Consider the following 24,220-nt stretch of genomic DNA (forward strand, 5'->3'; position numbering starts at 1 on the left):
GAGTTTCTCAAGACAGTACGTGTGGAAAGCATATTTCTTCGATTCAAAAGCTGCTTCCGCTCTTTTCCCAGGACCAGAGAGCACGCTACACCCACACCTTGCCCACGCCCACGCCCAGCCAGACGAGCGGCTTCACGAGCGACAGGGGAGTAAGCTTGAATTTGTAATCCGCCTTGGTAAAGTCTCCCTCCTGGGTGATGTTGACAATGGCACCGCCCCAGTCGTTCTCTGCATGGCTGTTAGCGTGCGGGCCCTTTTGACGAGACACTTCTGGTGGCCAAGACTTACTCGCACCAAGGTTGGCAAACCCGTCAATCTCCTCATCGCCGCAGACACACGTGTTCGGGCTGTCTTTGGGGATCACAAGGCCGTATGTGTCCAGCGCAATGGGCGTGTCGCCCTTGAAGACATTGCCCTCGACCAGGACCTGGTTGTCGGACCGCGAGTGGATGGCCTGAAAGTGGAAGTCCTCGTACAGGTTGTTGTAGATGTGCTGGTGCCCGAAGCGGCCAGCAGGACCACGGGTGCCACAGTTGCGCCAGTAGTTGTGGTGGTACGTAATGTGGAGCGTGCCAAAGTCGACGTCGCGGAGAGAATCACTGTTGCCCACGAGCGAGGACTTCCAGTGGTCGTGGAGGTAGTTCCAGGAGATGGTGATCCAGTCGGACGCGCGGCTGATGTCAATCTGGCCGTCCTAGTAACCCCAGTGTCAGCGTGGCTCGTGAGTGGGAAAGGTCATGTCAGCTGGCGACTCACATATGTGTCCGGGCCAACCTCTTCGCTGAACTCGGAGTAGAGCTCATTGTGGTCGATCCAGACGCGGGTCGAGTTGTTGATGCCAATGCCGTCGGCGTCCACCATCTTGGAGATCTTCAAGTTTCGCACAATGATGTTGTCGACGCCGTTGATGGTGATGCCATTCTGCTTGATGTGCGCATTCCAGCCCACACCCAGCACAGACTTGTTTCGACCGATCCTCAGACGCTCAGGCAGGCTGATTTCCCCCTTGACGTACACGATGCGCGGCTCATCGCCCTTGACGGCCTCGAGGAGGTCTTGAGCATTGGACACGTAGACAGTCTCGCCGCCCTCGCCGCCCGTCGTGGGACCGATCGGGTTGTCCTTTGCATAGCCTTCGAGGTTCCAAGAGGCCAGGCCCAGGGTGGCAGCGCTGCCGCTCAAGGGCGAGGCAGCGGAGAGCGACACGAGGGCGGCGTTGAGTAGTACTGTGAAGCGCATGGTGGGGAGCAAAAATAAGCTTATTGACTGCTTGTCAAGTGTGTGTGGATGGGTTTGAATGGGCTGATGAGTGGTGATTTATGTAGTCCGCGTACACAGACCCTTCTGCTCTCGTTCGGGCAAGATCGTTCCGTCACGCGCTGCTCGTATGATGCATCTCGCATGCCTTTGCACGAGCTGTCGTCAATGTAATCCCGCGAGCGTTCCCCTCGCCGCCCTGGGCATCGGTTCGAGCTCCACGTATGGGAAGAAAGCATGGCCAGCCGAGCCAGGGCCAGAGTCACGGCTGATCTTCTGAGAGCTGGATGCAAGAGGAAGAGATCATTTGGCATGACCGGGGTCTGCTGGTCTGCCCCAAACCAAGAGCCGGCTTAATCATGGGGAAGCGTGGTGAATGGTGGAGGATGTTTCCCCGGACTTGGTGTGCGGCATGCGGCATGTAACGTCCTCATTACCCGGTCTACCTGTCCCGGAGAGACGGCGTCCGAATTGGTTATTTGGTCTTGACCCTTGGGCGTCATGGCAGTAAAGGAAGGGAACGCACGTCCTGCCAGGGTTGCATTTCCCCAAGTTCAGCTCAGGCTGCTCAGCACTGCAGCAGGCAGGCCGCAGAAATCAGAACGGACAGGAGGGGAGGTGGATGCTGCATCTCGGACTCAACTGCCGAGACTCAAATCATCGCACAGCATAGTTTGAACAGTTTGTCTGGTGGAAGTGTTTTATCGCAATGGAGAGAGCCAACATGAAGGATGACGTTCATCTCCATGTGCAATGTGAACGAGGAGTCGAGGACTCCCTCCATCTCAAGAGGAAGGATCGAGAGGGTCACGTGAGCAGCGGCGCAATTCCGCCGAGACCCCCAATTGCCAATCGCGGAACTGGGCAATTGATGGTGGGGCATCTTTTTTTCTGCATCCCAGAAAATTCCAAGCAGCGCCAAACCACACGTTCAGCAGCAGCAGCAGCAGCAACAACACCGTCAAGATGCGCCCCCTCACCGAGCAAGAGACGCAGACGCTCTTCAAGAAGCTCGCCGACTACACGGGCCCCTCTCTCAAGAACCTCATCGCGCCCCTCGACAACACCCCCAACGCCGACCGCTACGTCTTCCGTCTGTCGGGCCAGAACCGTGTCTACTACGTCCTCCTCTCGCTCGCCAACATTGCCACGTCCATCTCGCGCGACAAGCTCCTCTCGCTGGGTGTCTGCATCGGCAAGTTCACAAAGACGGGCAAGTTCCGCATGCACATCACCGCGCTGCCCGTCATCGCGCCTCATGCCCGGCACAAGATCTGGATCCGCCCCAACGGCGTCATGCCCTTCCTCTACGGCTCCAACGTAGTCAAGGCGCACGTCGGCCGCTACTCGGAGGACTGCCCGGAGCACCAGGGTGTGGTGGTCTACTCCATGGAGGACACGCCCCTGGGCTTTGGTGTCACGGCGAGGAGCACAATCGAGGCGCGCCGCCTCGATCCCACCGGTATCGTGTGTTTCCGACAAGCAGACTGCGGAGAATACCTGCGTGACGAGGATGCGCTGTTCTCGACTGGTTAGAATCTGTACGCACTGGAAGGGAGGGGGAGACAAGTGAAGGGAACAGGCACTCACTCACAGAGCATATGGCGTTATGGCGTTGCAAAATTCGCTGGGCATAGTACAACATGGCATGGCCTGCACTGTAGGCAATTGATGGCAACCCGATGGGGATTCTTGACGTGACCGTCTTTCGAAAGAGGTCCCTCTCCATGCTCTGGTACGATGTGATTCTGCGTGAACTTACTCGAAACCTTGTTTCTCTCTCTCCGCCCACGGTGAAATTTGGGGATCTTCGGGGATTTTGAGGCCGGTTAAGGTCACCTGTGCTGCACTGGGGGTTTTTGGTCAAACCCTTGCAAGCCTCCCAAGGCTACCAATAGTCTTATGTCGCAGGATGAAGATGTCGACAACCTGCATGTACCAGTTGAGCAACGGGTAGTCAACGAGAGGTAGATGAAACGCGCATCCTGCCGACCTAACTGTACCTTGTGTCTGTGCGTATATCTAAAGGAAAGACAAATTCTATATCTAAGTCTAGAGAATTTACTCAAATCATTGCTTTTCTTCACGAGCACGTGCAGCTCGTTTCTCCGTCTCAGGCTCGTAACGTATCAGGAACAGGACAATGAATCCCGCCGAGAAACCCGTGAGCGCAGCTGCCCCATGTTAGCTTCAACAGTCTGTTTGCAAAAGGGGCTGCTCTCACTTATCGTGAACGACCACCCAATGCCAATGTTCTCCATCATGGGGATCCGACTGGCGATTGTCGCGCCACCGCATGCATACTGAACGAGGTACTTGCTGCTGATCGACTCTGTCTTCCAGGCCGGGTACACCTCTGTGGATTGTCAGTCAGTCAGTCAGCAGACCTATATGGTCAAGGGGTTGGCTTACCCGCAGAGTACGTGTTGAGACCGCTGAACGCCCACATGAGACCGACACCAGCAACAAAACAGCTGATGGCGGGCAAAGGCATGCCGCCGAATTCCTCAGAAAGACCCCAGCCGTAGAGCAATGTGCCGACAGGCAGGACGATGAACATGGCGCCAAGACCGCTTCGCAGTCTGTCTCTTGGTAGTCTCAACCCATTGCGGTTCTTGATCCATTTCTTGACGGTGTGGTCAGAGATGCGCCCACCCAATGTACTACCGAACAGAAAGCCGCCACCCGGCGCGAGGAAGAAGAGGCCACTTGTGAGAGGGGTCGTGAGATTGAAGCGAGTGTTGATGGAGTAGCGAATGGCTGACAGCAGGCCGTATTGGTTGAACGAAAGGAGTCCACATGCAATGTCCTAAATAGCATCATGGTCAGTCCGTGCTTGGTGAATCACGTGGAAGGACGCACAGCGAGTAGGATGTTGGGAAAGCCCATCACTTTGAAGACAGGCACAGGACTAAAGGCTTTCACCAGATCCACGAGGCACCGCGACGTGGGCTTATCCGTTCGGAATCCCAGGTCCATGCGAGGAACCACATCTTTGGGGACAAAGAACCACGCAAGCACGATTCCAAGGCACATCATGCCAGTCTGGAGGTAGTAGATTACGCGCCAGGATGTGTACGTGGTAATGACACCACCCAGAAGGGGAGCTGCCAAATCTGTTAGTGAATCTTCTGTTCGAGAGGAGACAATGAGGCATACCAATGGCGTTCGTAGCGACTGTCGTCCCCAAGAAGCAGCCTACAGCCGTTCCACGCCTCGTCTTCCCAACGTCAGCCACGAAGACACGCAGGGGAACACGCAGAACTCACAGGCTCAAAGATGTCCGCAATGATGGTCTGCCCCGACACGAGGAAGACAACGCCCGTCGATCCGCCAATAACCCACAGAGCTGTATAGACCGCAATACTCTGCGCAACCGCGGTGCCTATGCCGCTGATCAAGATGAGACACCCAGCAACGAGGTAGGCTATCCTCCGGCCCAGCACCCTGCCGAGCGGGATCCATATGAGGGGCGAGGCCGCCATGGCAAAGAAGACACCGGCGTTGGCGCTGCTGATGACGGTGTCGTCCACGCCGAATGTCGCGGCTATCTCAGGGGCCACACCCAACGCAGCCGACGTGCTGAACAGCATGGGCACTGCGGACCAGCAGACGGTGAAGAGGATGATCCATCTCGTCACTGTTGGTGTCTGCACCACGGCGTCATCTGATACTGGTTGCGTTTGGCATGTGTGCGCTCCCGGCTTTGTGTCGCCTGGCGTCTGCTCGATGTCTGTCGTGGGTGCAGAATCGATGTTGTCGGTGAAAAGGGGGCCACCTTCAGGACGCCCATGTGCTGGAGTCATGTCCTCGTAAAGGGGTGGCTATTATGAATCAAGACTCATGCTTTCGAGGAATATTACGCCACGCGTACTGTATTGAATCGTGCGTCCGTCTTTGGGGAAGTATCCAATGCGACTCATTCAAGCCAATGCGGATCTGACCGACAAGATGAGATTTCATGGTGATCCACCTCACGCGCATGTATTGGGCGGTTTGGCCACTGGCAGGCCAATTCTGCGAAAGGAAAGGCCGACCGACTGGCTGGGACTGATTGAAATAAATTAGTGGAGTCCTAGTCTAGTCTTTTTCTTTATCAGTTGTGTCGGCACAAACTTCTCCGCTGTCACTCCAAACAGATACACTCGTCCAGAACACCAAATCGCCAGGACTATCGCGCCCTTCGTCATGCTTCAGCACATTGCTCGCAGTGAATTTATCTGTACATTGCATTGAGGCCGAGGTTATGCACGGTAAGTAAGGTAAGAGGTGGATCCTCTCGGCACTTGTATCCATCACCACGTGGAGTCGATATCGGCATCCAGCGCACTACTCGCGCGTTGATTGTCTCAACTTCATGACGACGGGGCTATTGTCCTCCACTACAGCTCGGAGATGACTTCATTGGGTCTTCTGCTCAAGGAAAAATACTTGATTACAGTGGGACTCGCGAGCAGATTGACCATCGAGGGATATCAGAGTCATGTTCTCTCAGGACTCGATTTCTAATTGATAACGGAGTGAGCGGACTAGTATGGTCCATCGGCGAAGAATCTGCCGATGCCAGTGAGTACGGCAGCCGTCTCCGATTTTCAAGATCCCGTGTATCACGAAAAGCCAATGCTCTTATAAATACTTGATCACAGCTTCAAGTTCTTTGTGAAACATCTCCGGATTGCCCCTCTGCCAAGTCTATGCATATCCAATTCATCAATCATGGCCACCAGCAAGCTCTTCCAGCCCCTGAAGGTGGGACGCCTTCAAGTAGATCATCGAATTGCCATGGCGCCGCTCACGCGCTTCCGCTGCGACGAGCAAGGCGCGCCGCTTCCGATCATGACCGAGTACTATACCCAGCGGTGCAGCACGCCTGGCACGTTGATCATTGCCGAGGCTGTCAGCATCTCGGAGAAGCACTACGCTGGGAAGCACGCACCTGGTATCTGGACAAGGGCGCAGATCGATGCGTGGCGCGACGTGGTTGACGCCATCCACGCAAAGGGATGCTACGTGTACTGCCAGATCTTCGCGCCAGGGCGGGCGAATGCCGGCCGGGGGATCACCAGCTACAGCTCGAGTGCCGTCCCACTGGACGGCGCAGAGGCACCCCAAGAGATGACGGAAGCTGACATTGAGGAGGTGATCCGGGATTTCCAGAATGCAGCCAAGAACGCCATTGAGGCTGGCTTTGACGGTGTTGAGCTCCATGGGGCCAACGGGTACTTGATCGACCAATTCGTGCAGGACACCTGCAACAAGCGGACAGACGCCTGGGGCGGGTCATACGAGAATCGCTCCCGGTTCGGCTTCGAAGCCGTCAAGGCAGTAGTCGACGCCGTCGGGGGCGACAGGACAGCCATCCGCCTCAGCCCCTGGAGTCTCTTCCAAGGCATGAAGATGGAGGTCAGTGCCGCAGAGGCACAGTTCTCCGATCTTATCCGCAGACTCAAGACCCTCAAGCTGGCATACCTTCACCTCATCGAGTCGCGCGTCGTCAACCACATGGACTGCGACAAGGTGGAGGGACTGGAGTTTGCCTTTGACATCTGGCAGAACCAGTCGCCCATCCTGATCGCTGGTGGCTTGAACAAGGAGAAGGCCTTCAAAGCTGTGGACAAAGAGTACAAAGATTTTGACGTTGTCGTGGTATTCGGTCGGTACTTCTTGTCGACCCCTGACCTGGTGTACCGGTTGAAGAGGGGCCTGGAGCCCAACCCGTACGACAGGCAGACATTCTACACCCCGGTGCAGAAGGAAGGGTATATCGACTACCCATTCAGTCAGGAATTCTTGCAGGAGGGGAGCAACAAGTTACAAGCAGTCTAGCACAGCGAATTCATGAATCTTCACTTATCAATTCTTGTGTAGAAAGTGGTGAGACCACATATCGCCGCACCATCGTATCCGGTCTCAATAAACCCCCACAGGTTTGACATATGCCATGACCCAAGACACCTCAGCAAACTTACGCGGCCTGAGAAACTGGTCGACTGCTCTGGTTGAGCGAGTCGCTGAAGCTCTTCCGACGCTTTACGCCATGATGGACGAGAGCAGCGGCATCCAAGGGCCCCAAGGTATTGACACTACCTCCCCTAGCCCTAGAGTGAATATCAATTGTTTTTGTATTGGTGGCAAGATGACTGCAGATCGCCTTGTTCAAAATCTCTCGAAATGCTGCATCTTCTGGGCAGAAGAGAGCTCTTCGCTGGTCCAGGACCTCGAGCGTACTGCGTGACACATTCTCGGTGCCTTGACTCATGACGACGTCCCTGAGCTCCTGGAACGAGTGCCTAAAGTCAATCGCCGCATCCACTTTGACCTTGTAATCTGCTCGCACGTCATCCAGCAGTGGTAGCTTCTCGAGGTGTAGTAGGTACCTGAATCTCTCTAGCTCCGCTGTCGACATGCTCACACCCCATGTTTGATGATCAAATCTCTCTTGCAGGGCAATATAGTCGTCTTGCAGAATCTCGGGATGCAGGATCTGTAGCGGAGGGATCGTCGTCAGCGAAGACGGGCTCTTGAAAAGGTGAGGACGTCGCGCCACAAGCTCAAAGAACCCGATGCGGTTGACAAAGGCGGAGAGGGCATCAATGACTTCCATGATGATCGCGTAGAGGGTCATGCTCGGTTGGAAGGGCTTCTCTCCCAGGCACCAGCTTTAAACGCGAATGGATGCTATGACTTTGTAGTCAGACGGACGGGTACGAGAGGTGTTCCTCAACATATTCCTCCATTGCTCGAAGAGTTTCCGGGTTGCGGCTGGTTGACACCTCGTGGTGCTACATAGATGTGACCTGCCGTTCTGTGTGATTCAGGGGTTGTAGTTTGACACATCTCGACACACGGGTCCTGTAGTCCGAGTCCCGGATGGCGTTATTCGTACACTCATCACGTAGGAATCCAGTACTGGTATCACTGCACATCCTGGATCCTGCCAGCCATCACGTAGTACTCGATCGTGGTCAGACTTGGAAGGTGATTGCTGTCGACCACTCAGTTGAGGCAAACGTGTGACACTGGGTCCATCCGTGGTAGCAGTCTGAGGCGCCACCACTGAATCATGAATGTCTTGTCTATATGCCCCGCTCCGCTCTACTCAGTCCCTTCGACTCTTCCCAAAATCACCCGACGCCCCAGCGTCTAGCTCTTCAACAGTGGTGTCGAACCTAACACGAAAGGTGCTTCCTCGCCAGTTGACAGTGTCGCCAAGCAAGACAGCCCACGTCCATATCGGCATAGCCAGAACCTCCCGTCCAAGCCAGGCTGGAATCCACTCATGCAATGGTCGCGCGTGTGCCTTGGATGGACCGAAGCGGCCCCGGGCGAAGTGAGGGGTGTGCTCGTCCACGTCAATCGACTGCGCCGAATGCAGTTTACTATGTACGGCCCGGTCCGCCATCATCCAAGCGGTAACAAAGATGAGCCAAACAGCGCCCATGGCGGACCAGGTCCGAGGAATACCAAAAGTGGCTTCAAACCACTTCAGAGTCGTGGTCGCGAACGCGAACGCAAGACCGCACAGGAGCGACTCGACGCCAGGTTCGACCAGGGTGGCCGCCAGCACCGTCCACTTCCGCGCGCGAAGCCAACGGACACGGCGAGCGATGTATGCGCTGACAGACATGCCCGCCATGGGCTGCACCGCGAGATCACCCCACACTATGCCATGGTTGTTGTATCCTGGGAAATCCGTACGCCACAGGATATCGCCAATGCAGTGGTCTTCGCAGATGTTGTAGGAGAAGTAGTCCACGCCCACCGGGCGGATATCGTCTTGTGGCAGGATTGGATTCCTAGCTGGGTCGGTTGCCTGGTTGAGCTGGGACTTGCGGAACATGTTACTTTTGCCGACAATGCATGGCGCCACAGCGACCACATTGATAGCTCCGTAGAATTTTGCGTGCGTCGTCGCCATGAACATCTCATCCAGCCGACCGCCACCTTGGCATTCAATCTGCTTGAGCAGGCCAGCGTCCTTGGGCTGCCTCGGGTCGGCACCAGGCGAAGCCTCCGAAGCGGACGACAAGAGCGCCTCCGAGTCCTGGGTGGCGGAGCGGCCATATTGCACAATGTCCACCACTAGCGGCATCTGATGTACGAACTTGTAGGGTTTCCGCGCGGCCTGGCCATCCTTGGTGTAGCCCATCAGCTTGTCCACCATGCGACCTGCGGCGCCGCGGGGGATCCAGACATTGCAGTCCACCACCCAGACAATGTCGCTCTGGGCCTCGCGATAGGCCTTGCTGATGTTGCGTATCTTTGGATTCGGCCCCAGACCTTTCATTTCCTCCTTTGAGCAGTCGGCCTCGACGAGTACCTGCGCATCAAACTGGGGAAAGTCATCGACTACTTGCTGCAGCACGGGGTACGCTGGGTCGCTGCGGTCGTCCACACACAACCGCAGCGACAGCTTGTCCACGGGGTATTCTTGGCGAAAGGTGGAAGCAATACATTCGTAGAGATGCGGCTCGAGGCCCTTCACTGGTCGGATTACGGTGACGTGCGGCGCATGCTGCTGCAGCTTTGGCGAGAGGGCAGGCGGTGGCTCATGGGAGAAATATCTAAAGCTAGAGAACCCATCAGCGCCGAGATCTTTACTTTGCGTAGGAAGCAGACGTGCTGCGACTCACACGGCTCCCATGCCGATGCATTCCACCGCTACAACGACGCAGCTCCATATCAGGCACACGGTGGCCACCAGGTTGATCATCAGCGTGACCGCCATAACGAGAGTCGCGGTCAGTCTGCGCAGGACTGGCGGGCAAGGGGGCGAACGAGCGTTCCTTGCTACACACACAAAGCACAATGCACTATACGGCCCCAGCCGTCGACACACTGCAATCGATCGCAAGCCTTGCTCGTGGTCAGATGTTCGGGGAGGCGCGCGTCAGAAAGGCCCGTCTGACTGCCTCGTACCTGGCGGAAAGTCGGCGACACGGACGCGGGTGGAGTCCACGAGCCCTTACCCTGCTGGGGGTGCCAGCGGTTGATGAAGGCTACCGCGATATCATGGTACCCGAAAAAGGAGTTGAGTCAGACCTCCTGGATTTGGCGGACAAGTGTTGGACAACGACGGAAGCGACCGGTAGATACAGATTTTGTGTGATACCACATCTCGCCGCGCTTTCGCACCTGGCGATCTCGTGTCGCACGCGTTTGAGCTGGCCGCCTGCTTACCTACCCTAAAGCAAGCCCTGGAGCAGTGGGGCCATGGGCTGAGTCATCAAATGCGGGCACCTGGAGTTGCTGCAATTTTTCTCCAGCTGCTCCTCGCATGTCCAATTTCTCAACTCACATTTTGCAACTCCGTGTTGCGCACCTCGAAATCCAAGGCCGCCAGGCCAATTGACAAGTGGTAAGTTCTCTCAAGCCATTGAGCTTCTCGCGCATCTCCCTTTCATGATGACCACTTTTGTGCAAAGAGGATAAAGCCCATTCATTTGGTTTCCTCCATGCTTGCCCTGTAATTATAGACTACAACGGTATCTGATCTTTTCACCAATCGCTGCTCGTATTGCATTTGTCGCTGTCCAGAGCTTTGGCTAACGCGGCGACGTAGGTCAAGATGTCTTTGATGCAGAATGGCTGAACCCCAACCCATTCTCGCCGAGCCACCTGCGGCAATTCCATCAATAACACCAAACGGTCAGGCTGGCCAGAAGAAGCAGCAGCACAACCAGAACCGAGGCCCTCCGCCTCACACCATCTACGTGCGACCGGCGCCTATCCGAACCTTCCCACTGCCGTCCTTCTATCCCAACAATCCTGTTTCCTTGTTCCACCTGGCATACGCATGGCTTGGCCAGATCTTCTCCCCACCTCCAGCAGAGCCATCTGCCGTTCTACAAGGAACATGGTCTCCTGAGACTTCGTCCGTCCACGTGACGGACGATAAAGTCATTCGTTCATTATGGGAGCAAGGCTTCTACGGCAAGGGCAGTCTCAGCCGCAGCGAGCCCAACTGGCTGAAGAGAGAGCAAGTGCGTCGGGGCCTGCAAGAGACCCACGTCAGCGAGGTCATGACAGCTCAAAGGCGTGACGAGCGCCTACGTGCCAAGTGGGAACGGGCGCGGCTCGAGCAGGAGCTCATCCGCCAGACGAGGGAAGCCGAGCAGGCTGAGCAGATGAGATTGGAGGCCAAGAGGACCCCTGCGTCTGGCAAGCCCAAGAGGTCGACGCCCAAAACACGCAAACTTTGCGCGCAACAGGACTTTGCTTCTCCAACCGGGCCAAACGAGCTTCTAGCTCTCCCCAACTCCCTCGCTGATCTGGCTGTTCACCACAACGCCGTCGGGAAGATACCTTCCGTCTGGGCGACCCTTCCGCCAACAGGGCCATTAGAGATTCTGGCGCTGCCTAACTCAGCGGCTGACCTGTTGGCGCGTTCGTGCACCGAGGATTCCACCGATGTGCCCTCGTTAGTGGATGACCAAGAAGATTCCGACGATGATGAGGAGACATCTTCGGGGCAAGACGCAAGTGTATCATCCCAGACAAAAGTCAACGGGACTGCGCCAGCAGTCATTCCTGGTTTGCACATTCTGCGCGCTCGAATGCAGAAGAGCGTTCGCTTTTCTTCGGACGTTGGACAGGCCACTTTTGGTGTCGCGGACCCCCCTAGTCCAAGCCAAAAGGTAGAGGACCAGAAGAAATCGGACGGCGACAACACTCCTTCGGACATCATCGTCAACAAAGAGCATCTTCAGCTCATGCCCGAGGAAGCCCTCTGGCTCAGCTTCGGCTTGGGCGCGCTGGTCGTGAATGATCCCCTCTCTGGGCGACAGCTCTCCACGCGCGAGCTGCTGGCCTTGTTCCGCCAGCACTCCTATTTCCCTCCGCGCGATGGTCCGGATGACCTTGACCTCCAGCCCGATGACGGCTTTCTACTGCACTACGCTGTGTATCATCATTTCCGGTCCCTTGGCTGGGTGCCTCGCTCTGGTATCAAGTTCGGTGTCGACTGGCTCTTGTACCAGCGAGGCCCGGTGTTTGACCACGCCGAGTTTGGACTCGTCGTTGTCCCGTCGTACTCCGATCCATATTGGAGGACCGTAGGGAAGAGCAACCCGCAGAAGAAGTGGGAGTGGCTCCACAGCATCATCCGTGTACTATCACATGTAATGAAGAGCCTGGTGCTTGTGTACGTGGAGGTGCCACCGCCTCACGAACTCGAGAAGAGCCTGGACAAGGGGTTTGCGAGTGCTTTGAAGCTGTACAAAGTCAGGGAGGTGATGATCAAGCGATGGTCGAGCAATCGCAATCGCTAGTGTAATGAGATATGATTGTATGGAAAGCACTGCGCATTTGAGCAAGACCATCTTGGCTGCCTTGGTGACAATTATGTGACATGTGCCATGAGGTGTAAATGCGAATCCTCCCTCTGATCATGGAGGTGGAGTCATTGCTTTTGAGAAGCCAAAATGAGAGAATTGGCGGTCCTGGGGCTCTCATTCTCGAGTCTAGATCTTACTACACTCTGTGAGCTGCAGGGTAGGTTGACATGTAGCCGAGGTCTCGCATAGCCGGATGTGGACCAGCGGGCCGGAACCAGCTTCAACATGAACTCATGCTCCAGCGCAATGCCTTGAATTACTTGTGACCAGACTTGGCGGGCTTTTCTTCTTGACATACGGAAAACTCTCTCAAGACACGCATTCAAACTCGACATGGCCTCCGTGACAATGCGTGCTTCGGCACGCACAGGTCGCTTGGCTATGGTTCCATTACTCCGACCGGGACTGAAAACATCCACGTGTGTTTTTGGTCTCTCTGGATCTCTCGCCAGGATCAATACACGTGGCCTGAAGACCTCCAGACCCAGGTACTCAGTAGCACAGCCAATATCATATGAGGCCCCTTTGATATCTGGTCATGGTCTGGGCCGACCCCAAGAACAAGGATCGATCTCGGAAAACACCCAACCGGTGGCCAATGATTCCAATGGAACATTCCCCAGCTTGACCTGGTCTGGGAAATACATCTACCAGAACTCAAAAGATGGGCTGCGGACCATAGGAGCCGGCAATGTCCGCGATTCATGTTGCTGTCCCCTCTGCCGCAATCCGAGCTCCGGCCAAAAGACCTTCTCGACACCCGACGTCCCAATGTCTCCCAGGATCCTCAATGTGGAAGCCAATGCGGAGGGTGGGTTGAAGGTCTCCCTCGATCAGGACCTCGTATCAAGTCAGCATGGCCAAGGCCACGATGTCCTTCTCAACGGCGAGTACCTTGCACAGCAAAACATACTGCAGTCAGAAGCGCACTCCTCTCCTCCTCCTTTGCAGCCGGTATACTGGGACAGGAAGTTTATCGAGAAGAACGCTCGCTTCATCGACTATGATGAGTTTATGCAAGAAGACAGCGCAGCCTTCTGGGACGTGATGGAGGACCTCGAAGTGCTGGGTCTAGTCTACCTCCGCAACGTGCCGCGTGACGACCAGTCCGTTGTTCGGATAGGAGAACACATTGGAAACCTCCGAGAGACGTTCTACGGCAGGACATTTGACGTCCGCGCAAAGCCGAATGCGGAGAATGTGGCCTACACCAACGAGTATCTCGGGCTCCATCAGGATCTGCTCTATCTTGATGAGCAGCCTCACATCCAGATCTTGCATTGTATGGACAATACGGCACAGGGCGGCGAGTCCCTATTCAGCGATGCGGATCGCATAGGACGCATGCTCTACGCATTGCAGTCCGAGTTTCCCCCACTGGCCGACCTGGTCGATTACAAGGTACGCTATGCGTACGACCGGAACGGATACTACTACGAGAACACGCGGCCGCTGCTGGAAGAGCAGAATGTCGGCGAGTTCCGGACCGTGCGATGGAGTCCGCCATTCCAGGGCCACCAGCCAAGCGGCTGGAACATGTCGGACTGGCTCGCGAGCGCGCGCGTCTTTGAGCGATCCGTGAACGCCGAGGACGCCGTGTACGAGCGAAAGATGGCGCCTGGGGAGTGTGTTCTCTTCAACAATCTACGTGTCCTTCATGGTCGTAAAAGCTTCGACTTGGGGGATGGAGGCAAGCGTTGGCTTCGCGGTACGTACCTAGGCAGGGACGTCTTTGCCAGCCGGCTACATTACATGCCCAAGGACCGCCTGAGGCGTGCAGAGAGGAGCGTAGCGCGGACTGTGCATGACCTGCTCAACGATCTGGAGGGCTCTCCTGATTTTGAAGGTCTACGGAGGGAGCTCAGGGACGATCCTCACATTGGCATGTCCAGATCTTCGGGTTGAGGACCACGAAGGGGGCTACCATAGCACAGTAAAGTCAACAGTCTCATTGACTATGAATCAGACAGGTCTGATGACCGAGCTATCTCCAGTTTCGTTCTTCGTCACAGTGTAGTAGTCACTTTACTTCCACTTCTTCGCCTCCACGCCCTCGGGCGGCACCGTCTCCACAGTCCTCCCTTTGACATCGTTCCAGTCGGTGCTCAAGCTAGTACCGCTGCTCTCCGTGAAACTCTTCATCATCGCACGCTGTTGCTCAGGAGTAGCATTCTTGTAGAGCTTCTTGAAAAAGTCGTTGACGCCGGCTTCCTCTTCCTCGTCGTCGTCGTCCACAATCTTGTCCCAGTTTTTTGGACCGCCGCGCGATGAGGTCGGGTACGAGGACGCTGTCGGCTGTGCTGCCTGCGTGGGCTTCGTTGTATCTTGGGTGATTTCTGGCTTTGACTCGATCGGCGCGGAGGAGGCCACTGGTGCGGCAGAGGTTGTTTGTTGAGCCGAAGCCTGGCTTTTGGTAGGGCTCTTGAAATCTCCCATCTCCTCAATGGTACCGGTCTTCCCTAGTCCGGGCCATTTGCCAGACTGTGCTTTCTTCAGTGACAGCTCTATCTTGCTGGGCATGACGGTGTATTTGCAGGCTTCCGGGTCAACCTCCCCTGCAAGCTTGGCCGCAAAGCTCTTCTTGGATCCGTCAGGATAGATCAGGGGGTCAATAGTCACCCAATCTTTCCCAAACTCGACTTTGACTGTGTCCTTGTCGTTGCCCTTGGAGAAAACGGAAGCGTTCATGGAGGTAGCGCTCTGGAAATCCTGGATACGGAGGGCCGTGTCTTTGGGCGCAGTCGCCGCCGCCGAGCTCACCAGAGGTTTCTGAGCTTCAACGACCATAGGTTCTTTGGCCTTGGACTCAGCAGCTTGGCCGAGTCTGTTGAAGTCTCTCTTGGGTGGTACTACACGGGCCGTCCGCTTTCGCGCTGGATCTTGCCCGTCTAGCTGGTCCAGCTTGAAGAGGATTTGCCTTCGCAGCACGTCGCTCAGCTTCCATTGTGCGGCGGATGGCCCTTGATTCTGCTGCATTGCTCCGGCCATGCCCGCGTCGCGCGTCGCAGCCCCGCCAAACTGCGATTCTTGCGCCTCCTTCTTGGCATCCTCGAGGGTAGCCGTCCACAGACCATTCTCGTCGGTGAAGGCGTCGGCCGGGTCGACACCTCCGGTTAGACTTTTCTTCTCGGTCATCCACTGCACGTAAATGCAGCATGCGTCAGCGTTGGCCAGCTCGCCCAGGCGGTTGTAGGCGACGGCGCGGCGATGCTGGGCCTCTGTCATGAGCTCCCGGTTCGAGCGGTTCATGGCAGTGTGGTAGGCGAGATCGGCATCGTGGAGGGCCTCTGCAAAGCGGGACAGTCCGACGAGTGCCTTGGAGCGGGCGATGAGCCACTTTGGGTTCAGCGACGAGCTGAGGGCTGTGGTGAGGTCCGTGAGGGCGAGGTCGTAGTTGCGAGCATCGAGAGCCGCGAGGCCCGCGTGAGCTGTCTCGACGTAGCCCATGGTGGTGCGATTCAAGAAGACAGCCCAGTTGAATTCGGCTTGGCGTTTTCTAGTTTGTTTGTTTTGGAAGGATGCCCGAAAAAATGAGGTGCGGCACGGCAGTGTTTCTAACTCTCAAGGTGAGGTGAGGTTCCGTCAGAGGTGAGCACTGAGGAAGTGAAGAGGCCGCAGGCTCACACTGCACGCAGCAGGTCAATTGTGGGGCATGGAAGCTTCCACCACATGATGATTCCGCCACATACTACACTGCATGCATATATTGATAGAATGCGACCCTGCTAGGTGGTATTATATATTGAACATTAGGGGCTATATATGAGCCTGGTTGTGATTTCTTGGTCCGGCTTCCTGCAGCTCAGCTGCCTACAGCTTGTCATCAGGGTACTTCTGGGCATACATGCCCAACGCCTTGATTGGGAAGTGGAACTTGTAGTTGGGGTACGAGATCATGCAGGATCTGTTGAAGACACCCTCAATAGCCTCCTGGAGCCACTCGCCGTTGGGCTGCTGGCGGCTCATGATGAATTTGATGCCAGCACGGATCGGTGCCTGCAAGGGGCAGTCAGCCTCCATGAGGCCGATCACCGCCCACGCCGTCTGGACGACCAGAGAGCCACTAGGATGCTCGTGGTATTCCGTCGTCTCGCACGCCTGTATGTCAAGTCAGCATCAAAGCGCGGTCATAATTCGGTAATTGTACCAACCTTGTAGCTCTCTGACCAGCCGCCGTCCACGCGCTGGTGCTCGAGAAGAAAGACGCATCCTCTACGCGAGACGGCGCTGTTTTCAAATTTCTCGCCGATATGGGCCATGCTCTCGAGGGCGAACATGGTGGCGTACGTGAAGCAGACTCCCCAGTTACCGTACCAACTGCCGTCGGCGCGCTGATTCCCCTTGATCCAGTTTGTGGCTCTCTGGATAAACGTCTTGATCTCCCTGGCGCGATACTCGGGCCAGTGCTCATGGAAAAGCGACAGGGCGGTGACACAGGCGGTGGTGCATTCAGGATAGTCGTATTCAATCATGATGCGACCAAAGACTTCGGCGACATTGAAAATCTCAAGGTACTCGCTCCCACGACGGGCCTCGTACGAGGAGACGCCGCCATTGTCGTTCTGGTAGAGCAGCAGAATGTCAATAGCATCTTTGATGCGGTCATCGTCGAGAACTTGTGGGTAGTCGCCCACTTTCTGGAGGAGGATGATGGCCTTGAGCGCTTCGGAAATACAGTCGCTGACCGGGTAGCCCTGATCACGGTTGCTAAAGGGCCAACCGCCTTTGCGGGGTTGGCGATAGCATTTCTCCTGGTCTTTGCAGTCCTCGCGGATCTGCTGGCGCTCCAGGTAGTTCATAGCCTTGAGCAGCATAGGCTGGTACTTCTCGTGCTTCTGCAGGCCAGTTGCAAAGATTGCCTGTACGGTGAACGCGGTGTCCCAGCACTGAACACCATTGGTGCCGTTGGAGAGCATGCCCTCCTTGTTGATCCACAGAAACTCTTCCATCCGTTCAATGTGTCGCTTGACTGAATACGAATTGGGCCCATCTCTGATGTAGCACAAGACAGTGTTCATGGGGCCGCTGACGGGTGCCAGATCGGCATAATCGGTGTTGGCATCTTCCATGTCCACCAGTTCGCTGACCCATCGCTCGGCTCGGTTCTTGATCCAATTCGTCCGCAGGAAAACGTTCCAGATGTTGACAATGAGCCAGTTGAGCACGTTCATCACCCACGACTTGGGGTGGTAATTGTCCCCGGGATGGATGCTGTTACGGTGCGCGGCCCAGTCGATCTCCGAGTGCGGCGTAACAAAGAGCTCCTTCTTCAAGGCTCGAATGACATCGGTCTCCTCACAGCTCCATCTCTTTGAGTACATGTAGCTCATGGGCAGGAACACCATGCGGATATGCACCCACCATCGCCAGGGGGCCAGAGGCGCCCAGTCCGGCAACAGCCACAACTCGGGAGGAATTGGGTTCACAATCTTCCAGTCGACGATGCCCAAGCAGGCCATCCAGAACTTGGCCCAATGAGGCGCCTGAACAGCGCCTCCCAGCTCGTGAAGCCTGGCCCTCGCTTTGACCATGACGGGCTCTTCAGGATCGGCACCGATAAGGCGCATGACGATGTAGTTCAATGTCGTCCCAAAGACCGTGCTCTCGCCCTCAATGTGCAAGCCCCAGCCTCCATTCTCGGCGGCTCGCGCCGTCAAGTAGTTTTTGATTTCGGTCGCGTAGGCGTCGGGGATTGGCGTCTTGGTGAGGTACCAGGCGGACACGACGCACGGCAGCAGGAACATGGGACCGCCGTACTCGCAGGCCCAGTGGCCCGATGGCATCTGAAGCTCCTTGTAGAAAGCCAGTCCATTCTCGGCGGCCTCAATGGGCGTCTCGGCTTTGGGGAGGTCGGGCAAGTTCTGTTGGGCTTCGAGTCAGTACCAGCAGCAACAGAGGCTCGGGGGCTGCACGTACGAGGGGCAAGCCCAGAAAGTACTTTTCGGCAGAGCTCTGTGGCCACGCCTCGACCTCCTTATCGTCCTCTAGATAGTGCCAGCTGTGGCAGCTATCGTTGTCCTTGATCCTCCATCGTGTGTAATCCGTCCGAGTGCCCACTGTAGGTAATGGCGGAAAGCTGTCGGTCGCCGCGCTCCCATCCGAGTGCGCGCCTGGTTTGCCATTGCCCTGCGCTTTGCGCAGCCTGGCTTGGTCCTGGTCGATTCCCGTCGAAGTCGCCATGGCTGGAAGATGTCGCGGGAACGGGGAAGCCTTTGTTCTGTTCACAAAGGCCAAGCAGCGAGCATTTTACGGTCGCTTTGCGATGCGAACGGAAATTTGAATGACGAGTTGGTGTTGCAAATGGCCTGATGATTTGGGGCGCAGGGCGGGAGGGTAGCATCAGTGGGGCGGCCCCTGCATACGCCATGCTTGCGACCTACGGCACCTGATGTATCTGACAAGCACCTTACCTCCATTATGATCGTCTTGGTCCTCTTGAGCCTGATTAATAAAGACCACCTCACGTGCTTGTAGATCCTCTACCCATGTTGTCCACTCGTCAGTTCAGGAGATCTGCAATGCCACAACCCACGAGTCTTAATCACCCCATCAATCAGCCACTTGACACTGTCGCGCGATCCCCAGGTTTCACCACGCCTATTCCCACCACACACACAACAGCAGATGTGATCACGAAAATCGAGACCTTGTTAGGGCGGGTTCTCGATGATATCGCCAACAAGAATGAGCTCTGCATCGATGTGGTAGCAGAATCAAGGTCATCAAGTGGTGAGGGCGGGCTTCGCTAGGAGCAAGTCCGCTTCCCCGGACGGAATGAAAACGAAGCGATCAAGTTCGGTATGCTATTTTGCCTTGGCCATGTGAAGGAAGATAATCTGACACAGAGTGCCACGCCTAGCTCAAATCATCCTCATCTTGCAATTATCGCACGACGCGCACGTGGCCAACGAGATTTTGACCAAGAGGCACATCTACTACCAACACCAGGAGTTGTTCGGAACACAGAGAAGGGCCGATGACCTGGTGGACCGCTTAGCATTGACGTTGGGGAGTAGCCGTGATGACCTTCACATAGTACGTCTACGTCCACTCCTCTTCGAAGGGCCCATCTAACGAACAAAGGTCGCAGCCTCGAAAGGCCTGGTAGCCGGGGCACTGAAGGTGACTTTGCAGGATGAGAGCATTGTTGATGCATCCGTACCCGAGACTGTGAGTCGCTGAACGACCAAGAAAAACAGTTGGCTAAACAAGATCAGGGCGTGATCATACCCCCAGCGAGGACGATACAGCGGCTGGATACCAGCACACTCAGGTGGGTTCTGGTAGTCGAGAAGGACGTGGGTGCTGGCCTTGATTCGTGCATGACCCACGCTGACCAAAGTAGGCCGTATTCCGATCGCTATGCTCTTCGCGGTATTGGCAGACGTCGCTGTGCGGAAATGGATTGCTTGTGACGGTGCGTAATGACAGAAAGCTCTCGCTTCGGCTGCTGATCAACATAGGCAAAGGGGTATCCAGACGATCTCACCTGCGCTTTCCTACGACTACTGCTCGACAAAGATCAACGACTGCCAATGATGGTACTTGTAGACTTTGACCCTGACGGCGTCAACATCTTTCGGTGCTACAAGTACGGTTCCTCGCGACAGAACTCGCTTGGGGCAACAGGCGTCCACTGGCTTGGCATCAAGAGTCGACACATATTGAATCTAAGGGGAGCGGCTTCTCCCCGCAGCCAACAAAACGCAATGCCATCCACGGCCATCACGTCCACGAATTGTGCGGATCCTGTCGCCTATCTGACCTTTAGAGATCGAAGGCTTGCAAAAGGGACTTTGGGACGGCTTGACACACCTGGTGATGATGATCCACAAGCGTTTGAGCTAAGGAAAGAACTCCAAGTCATGCTCATGCTTGGAACAAAGGCGGAAATTGAATGGCTTGATGAGGCAGGGAATCTGGCAACCTGGCTGGACACGGAAATTGCCCAGTTCTTACATGGTAATGTTGTTCATCCGTAGTACGTAGGGTAGATAAGGTAGGTACCTTAGTCAAATATGCACAGTGTGCAAAGTGCGGGGTTCTTATTTGCACAGTCCCCTCACGACAAGGCACAAAATTTCATCACGCATCAACGACCCTCGACAACGTCTCAGTATAACGATATCAAATCGAGTCGACATGGCGCCTAAACTGTCCGAGGAGGAGATCGACGATCTGATCTACTGTGCCCGTGCGGGCGAGGATGCTGAGCTCACGGAGACGGTGGCAGCCTTGGCCGAGCGCGAAAAGGTGACACCCGCCGAAGTCATCATCGCCGCCAAGGACGAGAGCAGAAAGTCAACTACACTACACATGGCCGCGGGCAATGGGCATCTCGGTATGTTGCGTAGGCCAAACTTACAAGGAAAAGTGCTGACCTTGCCAGAAACGGTCCGAAAATTGCTTGGCTACTTTGCCGAGCGCCCTTCGGATGAGAAGCAAGCTTTTCTCGATGAGCCCAACGAGCATGGCAACACGGGCCTCCACTGGGCTGCACTTGGTGGCCACCTGAGCGTTGTGAAATTGTTGATGGAGCAGGGTGCTTCTCCTGCCCTGGCGAATGAGCAAAATTATGTTCCGTTGGATCTGGCCAACTTCAACGACAAGAAGGACGTTGCGCAGCACTTCCTCGCCAGTGCCGGGATGCTGGAGGAGGAGAATCAAGCAGAGGGCCTAGCAGCTCAGACTGCTGGCGTGGAGATCGAAGACGATGGCAAGGACGAGCAGGATGGCGGAGTTGACTCGAAGCAGGAGGCGACAAAGGCAGAGGAGAAGGCTTCGTGATGACAACTGAGCGTAACGCGAGAACGAAGCCAAGAAAAGACATGGAGACGGCACGTACCGTCCAACTCACCAGACGCAGTCACTGGCAAGGTCTCGAAATTTCACGGCAGCAATGCCTTGTCTAATTAGTCGGACTCGCGTCATCGACGCCAACGAGTACACCACGTCAGAGACTGGCCTACAGCAGAGGAACAGATATTTCCAGACTGCAAAACGGCCATGGCGCACGAATATTCTCCACTGCCAACGACACGCCATGGTTGGGTGAGAGATGCGATATTGAATGCGGCAAAGAGACGAAGATTTCCCGACAGATTTGACGAATATACTTTGAGAGTACATACAACGAGGAGGCAGCCAGCGCTCCCAAAACGCGCACAATCGGCAACTTCTGGCCATATCGGCATCTATCATACGTGAATGGCTGCCGAGTGGCTGGTCAGACCATGCGGAATCCGACATCGGGACTTGGTTGATGCTTATCACTGCGAGTCCCCACACCCTCCTCCTCCTCTGCCGGTTGTGGAGATTAAGCTTAAACCCACGCTCCATGTTTGGTTTCCCGTTCTGTTCTTTCGACATGTCAATGGCGTACTCCAACACAGTGAGAGATACCGATCCGTAAAAAAGGCGAGCCGCTACTCATCTTGTGTAACCATTGTTCTGTAGCAGCACAACGAGCACCTGCGTCTGTGGCTAGAGGCCTCACGATCTTCTCATTATCACACAATTACAAAGGGACCCAGCCTCAATCTTGTCGTGACTTGGCGTCATTGCTCGAACAGGAAGGAGACCAAGCGACATGGTGAGGGGAAGCGGGGAGCGAAGCGACCAGCCTTGGAGACTCCGTGCTTTGAATGCGGGTTTCTCAACCTTGTTGCGCCCTACGATGTCACCGCCCCAATCTCCCATCGGCGGACTATCTCCGACGGGAGCCGTCGTGGGCGAGCTATACAGAGCCAATGCTTCTCACGTTGTAGACAACTCTTTGCGCTGCTGATTCGTTCTCTACAGCCCAACTCTCAGACGTACCAGATCCTACACTATGAGGACAACGACGGCTTCGCTCCTCTTTGGCTTCGCCTGTGTGGCCCAAGCCGATCAATATGGCTACAACCACGTGTCGCTGAGGCCAGACTCGGACATTGTGGCCGGTGCCTTTGAGGACGTCGACGTTGAACTCCTCTCGCCAGCCTTTCTGACCCCCGAGATTGTCCAGCCAGGGTTCAGCAAAGGCACTCAGGGACCGTCTTCGCAGACAGACATGGGTATGGAACTTGCCAGGAGACGGACCAATTGTTCTCCATGACTGACCAGTCATGCAGAGGACTTCCTCCAGGAACTCGCCGATCGCAATGAATACATGACGTACCGCACTGCCAACTTCACCTCGGAAGAGCACCGCTCCTTTCCCTACGTCCACCTGTCCACCGGGCACAGCAGCTGCCCCAGCCGCCGCAGTGGAAGCTCGACAGGCGAAAAAGTCCGCATCTGGATCCAGGGTGCCGTTCACGGCAACGAGCCCGCTGGCAACGAGCCCGCTGGCGACGAGGCCGTCCAGGCGCTCCTCGGCAAGTTCGACGGTGACAACGACTGGGCCATGGAAGTCCTGGACAAGGTCGAGATCGTCATGCTGCCTCGCTACAACCCCGACGGCGTCTTCTATTTCCAGAGAACGCTGGCCACCAACTTTGACCCCAACCGTGACCATATCAAGCTCGCGCGGCAGCAGACCCGCGACATTAAGCAGCTCTTTGGCGAGTATAGTCCCCATGTTGTCGTCGACATGCACGAGTACACGGCCAGTTCCACCTTTGGCGATGGACAGTACCAGCACGCCTCGGACGGTCTGTTCTCTGCGGCCAAGAACTTGAACATCAACCAGGGGATCCGCGAGCTGGCAGAGCAAATCTTTGCCAAGAACATTGGCGACGACATGGAAGCCGCCGGTCTTCGTGCCGAGCCCTATGTCACTGGTCGTTCCGCGTCCGGCGAGGTCGTGGCCGATTTTGCCGAGGCAGGGACCGATAGCAAGATTGGGCGCAACGCCATGGGTCTCACCCAGGCTGTCGTGTTCCTGATCGAGATGCGCGGCATCGGCCTCGCCGACCAGGAGTTCCAGCGTCGCACGCCGGCCGGCTTGACCATGCTCACCAGCATCGTGCAGACCACCACCGACAACGCGGACGAGGTCTTCCAGACCGTGGAGGGTGGCATCAAGGAGTTTGTCGAGTCGACTGACGACATTGTCATTACCGACTACAGCAAGTCAGAGATCCGCCCCTTCTCCATGGTCGACACCAAGAACGGCAGCGTCGTCCGTCCACCCGTCCGCTTCGCCTCGACGACCCCGGCCATTGCAAACCTCACCCGCGCGCGTCCGGAGGCGTACATTATTCCCGTGGCCTGGGCTGGTCTCGCGGAGCGTCTGCGCGTGGCGGGCCTGGAGGTGGAGACTCTTGATGCGCCGTTCAAGGGCACTGTCGAGACGCTGACGATTGCGTCTACCAAGATTGACTCCTCGTACTATGAGGGCGTCGTTCGCGTGACAGCGACGACGGAGACGGGTGAGCGCGAGATTGAGCTGCCTAAGGGCAGTTTCAGGGTCAGCACGAGGCAGAAGAATGCGGCGCTGGCGGTTGTGGCTCTTGAGCCGGAGAACATTGACTCTTATGTGTCGTTCAACATTGTTCCTGTGGAAGAAGGTGATGAGTGACCCATCTTCAGGGTTCTTTGAAGGCCAGCAGACAGTAGAATATGAATGAAGAAGATAAAATTCCCAAGAAGAAATGTTTACAGTGATATCTTTGTCTGGGGTTTGGCCAGCGTGGCGGTGATGC

General features: G+C 55.9%; 13 protein-coding genes across 13 annotated transcripts; 7 read left to right on the forward strand and 6 right to left on the reverse strand.

Moving 5' to 3' along the window:
* Positions 1-85: 85 nt before the first annotated feature.
* Positions 86-1,239, reverse strand: F5Z01DRAFT_626027 (polysaccharide lyase family 1 protein; the record flags this gene model as incomplete). The annotated part of the gene is made up of 3 exons (XM_046261457.1): positions 86-228; positions 289-694; positions 757-1,239. The coding sequence occupies 3 exons, from the start codon at positions 1,237-1,239 to the stop codon at positions 86-88; spliced, it is 1,032 nt and encodes a 343-aa protein (XP_046116166.1).
* Positions 1,240-2,223: 984 nt separating this feature from the next.
* Positions 2,224-3,156, forward strand: F5Z01DRAFT_690996 (60S ribosome subunit biogenesis protein nip7; the record flags this gene model as incomplete). The annotated part of the gene is made up of 1 exon (XM_046266141.1): positions 2,224-3,156. The coding sequence occupies one exon, from the start codon at positions 2,224-2,226 to the stop codon at positions 2,791-2,793; it is 570 nt and encodes a 189-aa protein (XP_046116167.1). The 3' UTR covers positions 2,794-3,156.
* F5Z01DRAFT_238354 (major facilitator superfamily transporter) lies at positions 3,143-5,256 on the reverse strand. Its single transcript, XM_046258377.1, has 6 exons — positions 4,527-5,256; positions 4,417-4,477; positions 4,120-4,364; positions 3,670-4,066; positions 3,482-3,613; positions 3,143-3,431 (listed from the first exon to the last, which is right to left on the reverse strand). Exons 1-6 carry the CDS (start codon positions 5,061-5,063, stop codon positions 3,328-3,330), a joined length of 1,476 nt encoding a protein of 491 aa, XP_046116168.1. The 5' UTR covers positions 5,064-5,256; the 3' UTR covers positions 3,143-3,327.
* Positions 5,257-5,763: 507 nt separating this feature from the next.
* F5Z01DRAFT_238503 (uncharacterized protein) lies at positions 5,764-7,153 on the forward strand. The gene has a single exon (XM_046258378.1). The coding sequence runs from the start codon at positions 5,974-5,976 to the stop codon at positions 7,081-7,083; it is 1,110 nt and encodes a 369-aa protein (XP_046116169.1). The 5' UTR covers positions 5,764-5,973; the 3' UTR covers positions 7,084-7,153.
* Positions 7,154-7,222: 69 nt separating this feature from the next.
* F5Z01DRAFT_638521 (uncharacterized protein) lies at positions 7,223-7,882 on the reverse strand (the record flags this gene model as incomplete). The annotated part of the gene is made up of 1 exon (XM_046262376.1): positions 7,223-7,882. One exon carries the CDS (start codon positions 7,880-7,882, stop codon positions 7,223-7,225), a length of 660 nt encoding a protein of 219 aa, XP_046116170.1.
* A 474-nt stretch (positions 7,883-8,356) lies between these two features.
* Positions 8,357-9,970, reverse strand: F5Z01DRAFT_626107 (glycosyltransferase family 21 protein; the record flags this gene model as incomplete). The annotated part of the gene is made up of 2 exons (XM_046261462.1): positions 8,357-9,827; positions 9,891-9,970. The coding sequence occupies 2 exons, from the start codon at positions 9,968-9,970 to the stop codon at positions 8,357-8,359; spliced, it is 1,551 nt and encodes a 516-aa protein (XP_046116171.1).
* A 439-nt stretch (positions 9,971-10,409) lies between these two features.
* On the forward strand, positions 10,410-12,802 carry F5Z01DRAFT_661223 (uncharacterized protein). The gene is made up of 2 exons (XM_046263874.1): positions 10,410-10,615; positions 10,820-12,802. Exon 2 carries the CDS (start codon positions 10,842-10,844, stop codon positions 12,525-12,527), a length of 1,686 nt encoding a protein of 561 aa, XP_046116172.1. The 5' UTR covers positions 10,410-10,615; positions 10,820-10,841; the 3' UTR covers positions 12,528-12,802.
* Positions 12,803-14,562, forward strand: F5Z01DRAFT_661224 (uncharacterized protein). The gene has a single exon (XM_046263875.1). It carries the CDS (start codon positions 12,927-12,929, stop codon positions 14,496-14,498), a length of 1,572 nt encoding a protein of 523 aa, XP_046116173.1. The 5' UTR covers positions 12,803-12,926; the 3' UTR covers positions 14,499-14,562.
* Positions 14,563-16,310, reverse strand: F5Z01DRAFT_661225 (SGS domain-containing protein). Its single transcript, XM_046263876.1, has one exon. It carries the CDS (start codon positions 16,038-16,040, stop codon positions 14,619-14,621), a length of 1,422 nt encoding a protein of 473 aa, XP_046116174.1. The 5' UTR covers positions 16,041-16,310; the 3' UTR covers positions 14,563-14,618.
* Positions 16,311-18,942, reverse strand: F5Z01DRAFT_661226 (terpenoid cyclases/protein prenyltransferase alpha-alpha toroid). Its single transcript, XM_046263877.1, has 3 exons — positions 18,510-18,942; positions 16,745-18,454; positions 16,311-16,691 (listed from the first exon to the last, which is right to left on the reverse strand). The coding sequence occupies exons 1-3, from the start codon at positions 18,771-18,773 to the stop codon at positions 16,404-16,406; spliced, it is 2,262 nt and encodes a 753-aa protein (XP_046116175.1). The 5' UTR covers positions 18,774-18,942; the 3' UTR covers positions 16,311-16,403.
* A 169-nt stretch (positions 18,943-19,111) lies between these two features.
* On the forward strand, positions 19,112-20,575 carry F5Z01DRAFT_676134 (Spo11/DNA topoisomerase VI subunit A; the record flags this gene model as incomplete). Its single annotated transcript, XM_046265218.1, has 7 exons — positions 19,112-19,322; positions 19,380-19,391; positions 19,453-19,628; positions 19,677-19,763; positions 19,811-19,891; positions 19,939-20,010; positions 20,057-20,575. 7 exons carry the CDS (start codon positions 19,112-19,114, stop codon positions 20,573-20,575), a joined length of 1,158 nt encoding a protein of 385 aa, XP_046116176.1.
* Positions 20,576-20,735: 160 nt separating this feature from the next.
* Positions 20,736-21,380, forward strand: F5Z01DRAFT_626048 (ankyrin repeat-containing protein YAR1; the record flags this gene model as incomplete). The annotated part of the gene is made up of 2 exons (XM_046261459.1): positions 20,736-20,934; positions 20,983-21,380. 2 exons carry the CDS (start codon positions 20,736-20,738, stop codon positions 21,378-21,380), a joined length of 597 nt encoding a protein of 198 aa, XP_046116177.1.
* Positions 21,381-22,194: 814 nt separating this feature from the next.
* Positions 22,195-24,164, forward strand: F5Z01DRAFT_238672 (uncharacterized protein). The gene is made up of 2 exons (XM_046258379.1): positions 22,195-22,648; positions 22,706-24,164. Exons 1-2 carry the CDS (start codon positions 22,426-22,428, stop codon positions 24,094-24,096), a joined length of 1,614 nt encoding a protein of 537 aa, XP_046116178.1. The 5' UTR covers positions 22,195-22,425; the 3' UTR covers positions 24,097-24,164.
* The last annotated feature ends 56 nt before the right edge of the window (positions 24,165-24,220 follow it).

This window comes from Emericellopsis atlantica (assembly GCF_019669845.1).
Source record: "Emericellopsis atlantica unplaced genomic scaffold F5Z01scaffold_22, whole genome shotgun sequence".
NCBI classification, from domain to species: Eukaryota; Fungi; Ascomycota; class Sordariomycetes; order Hypocreales; family Bionectriaceae; genus Emericellopsis; species Emericellopsis atlantica.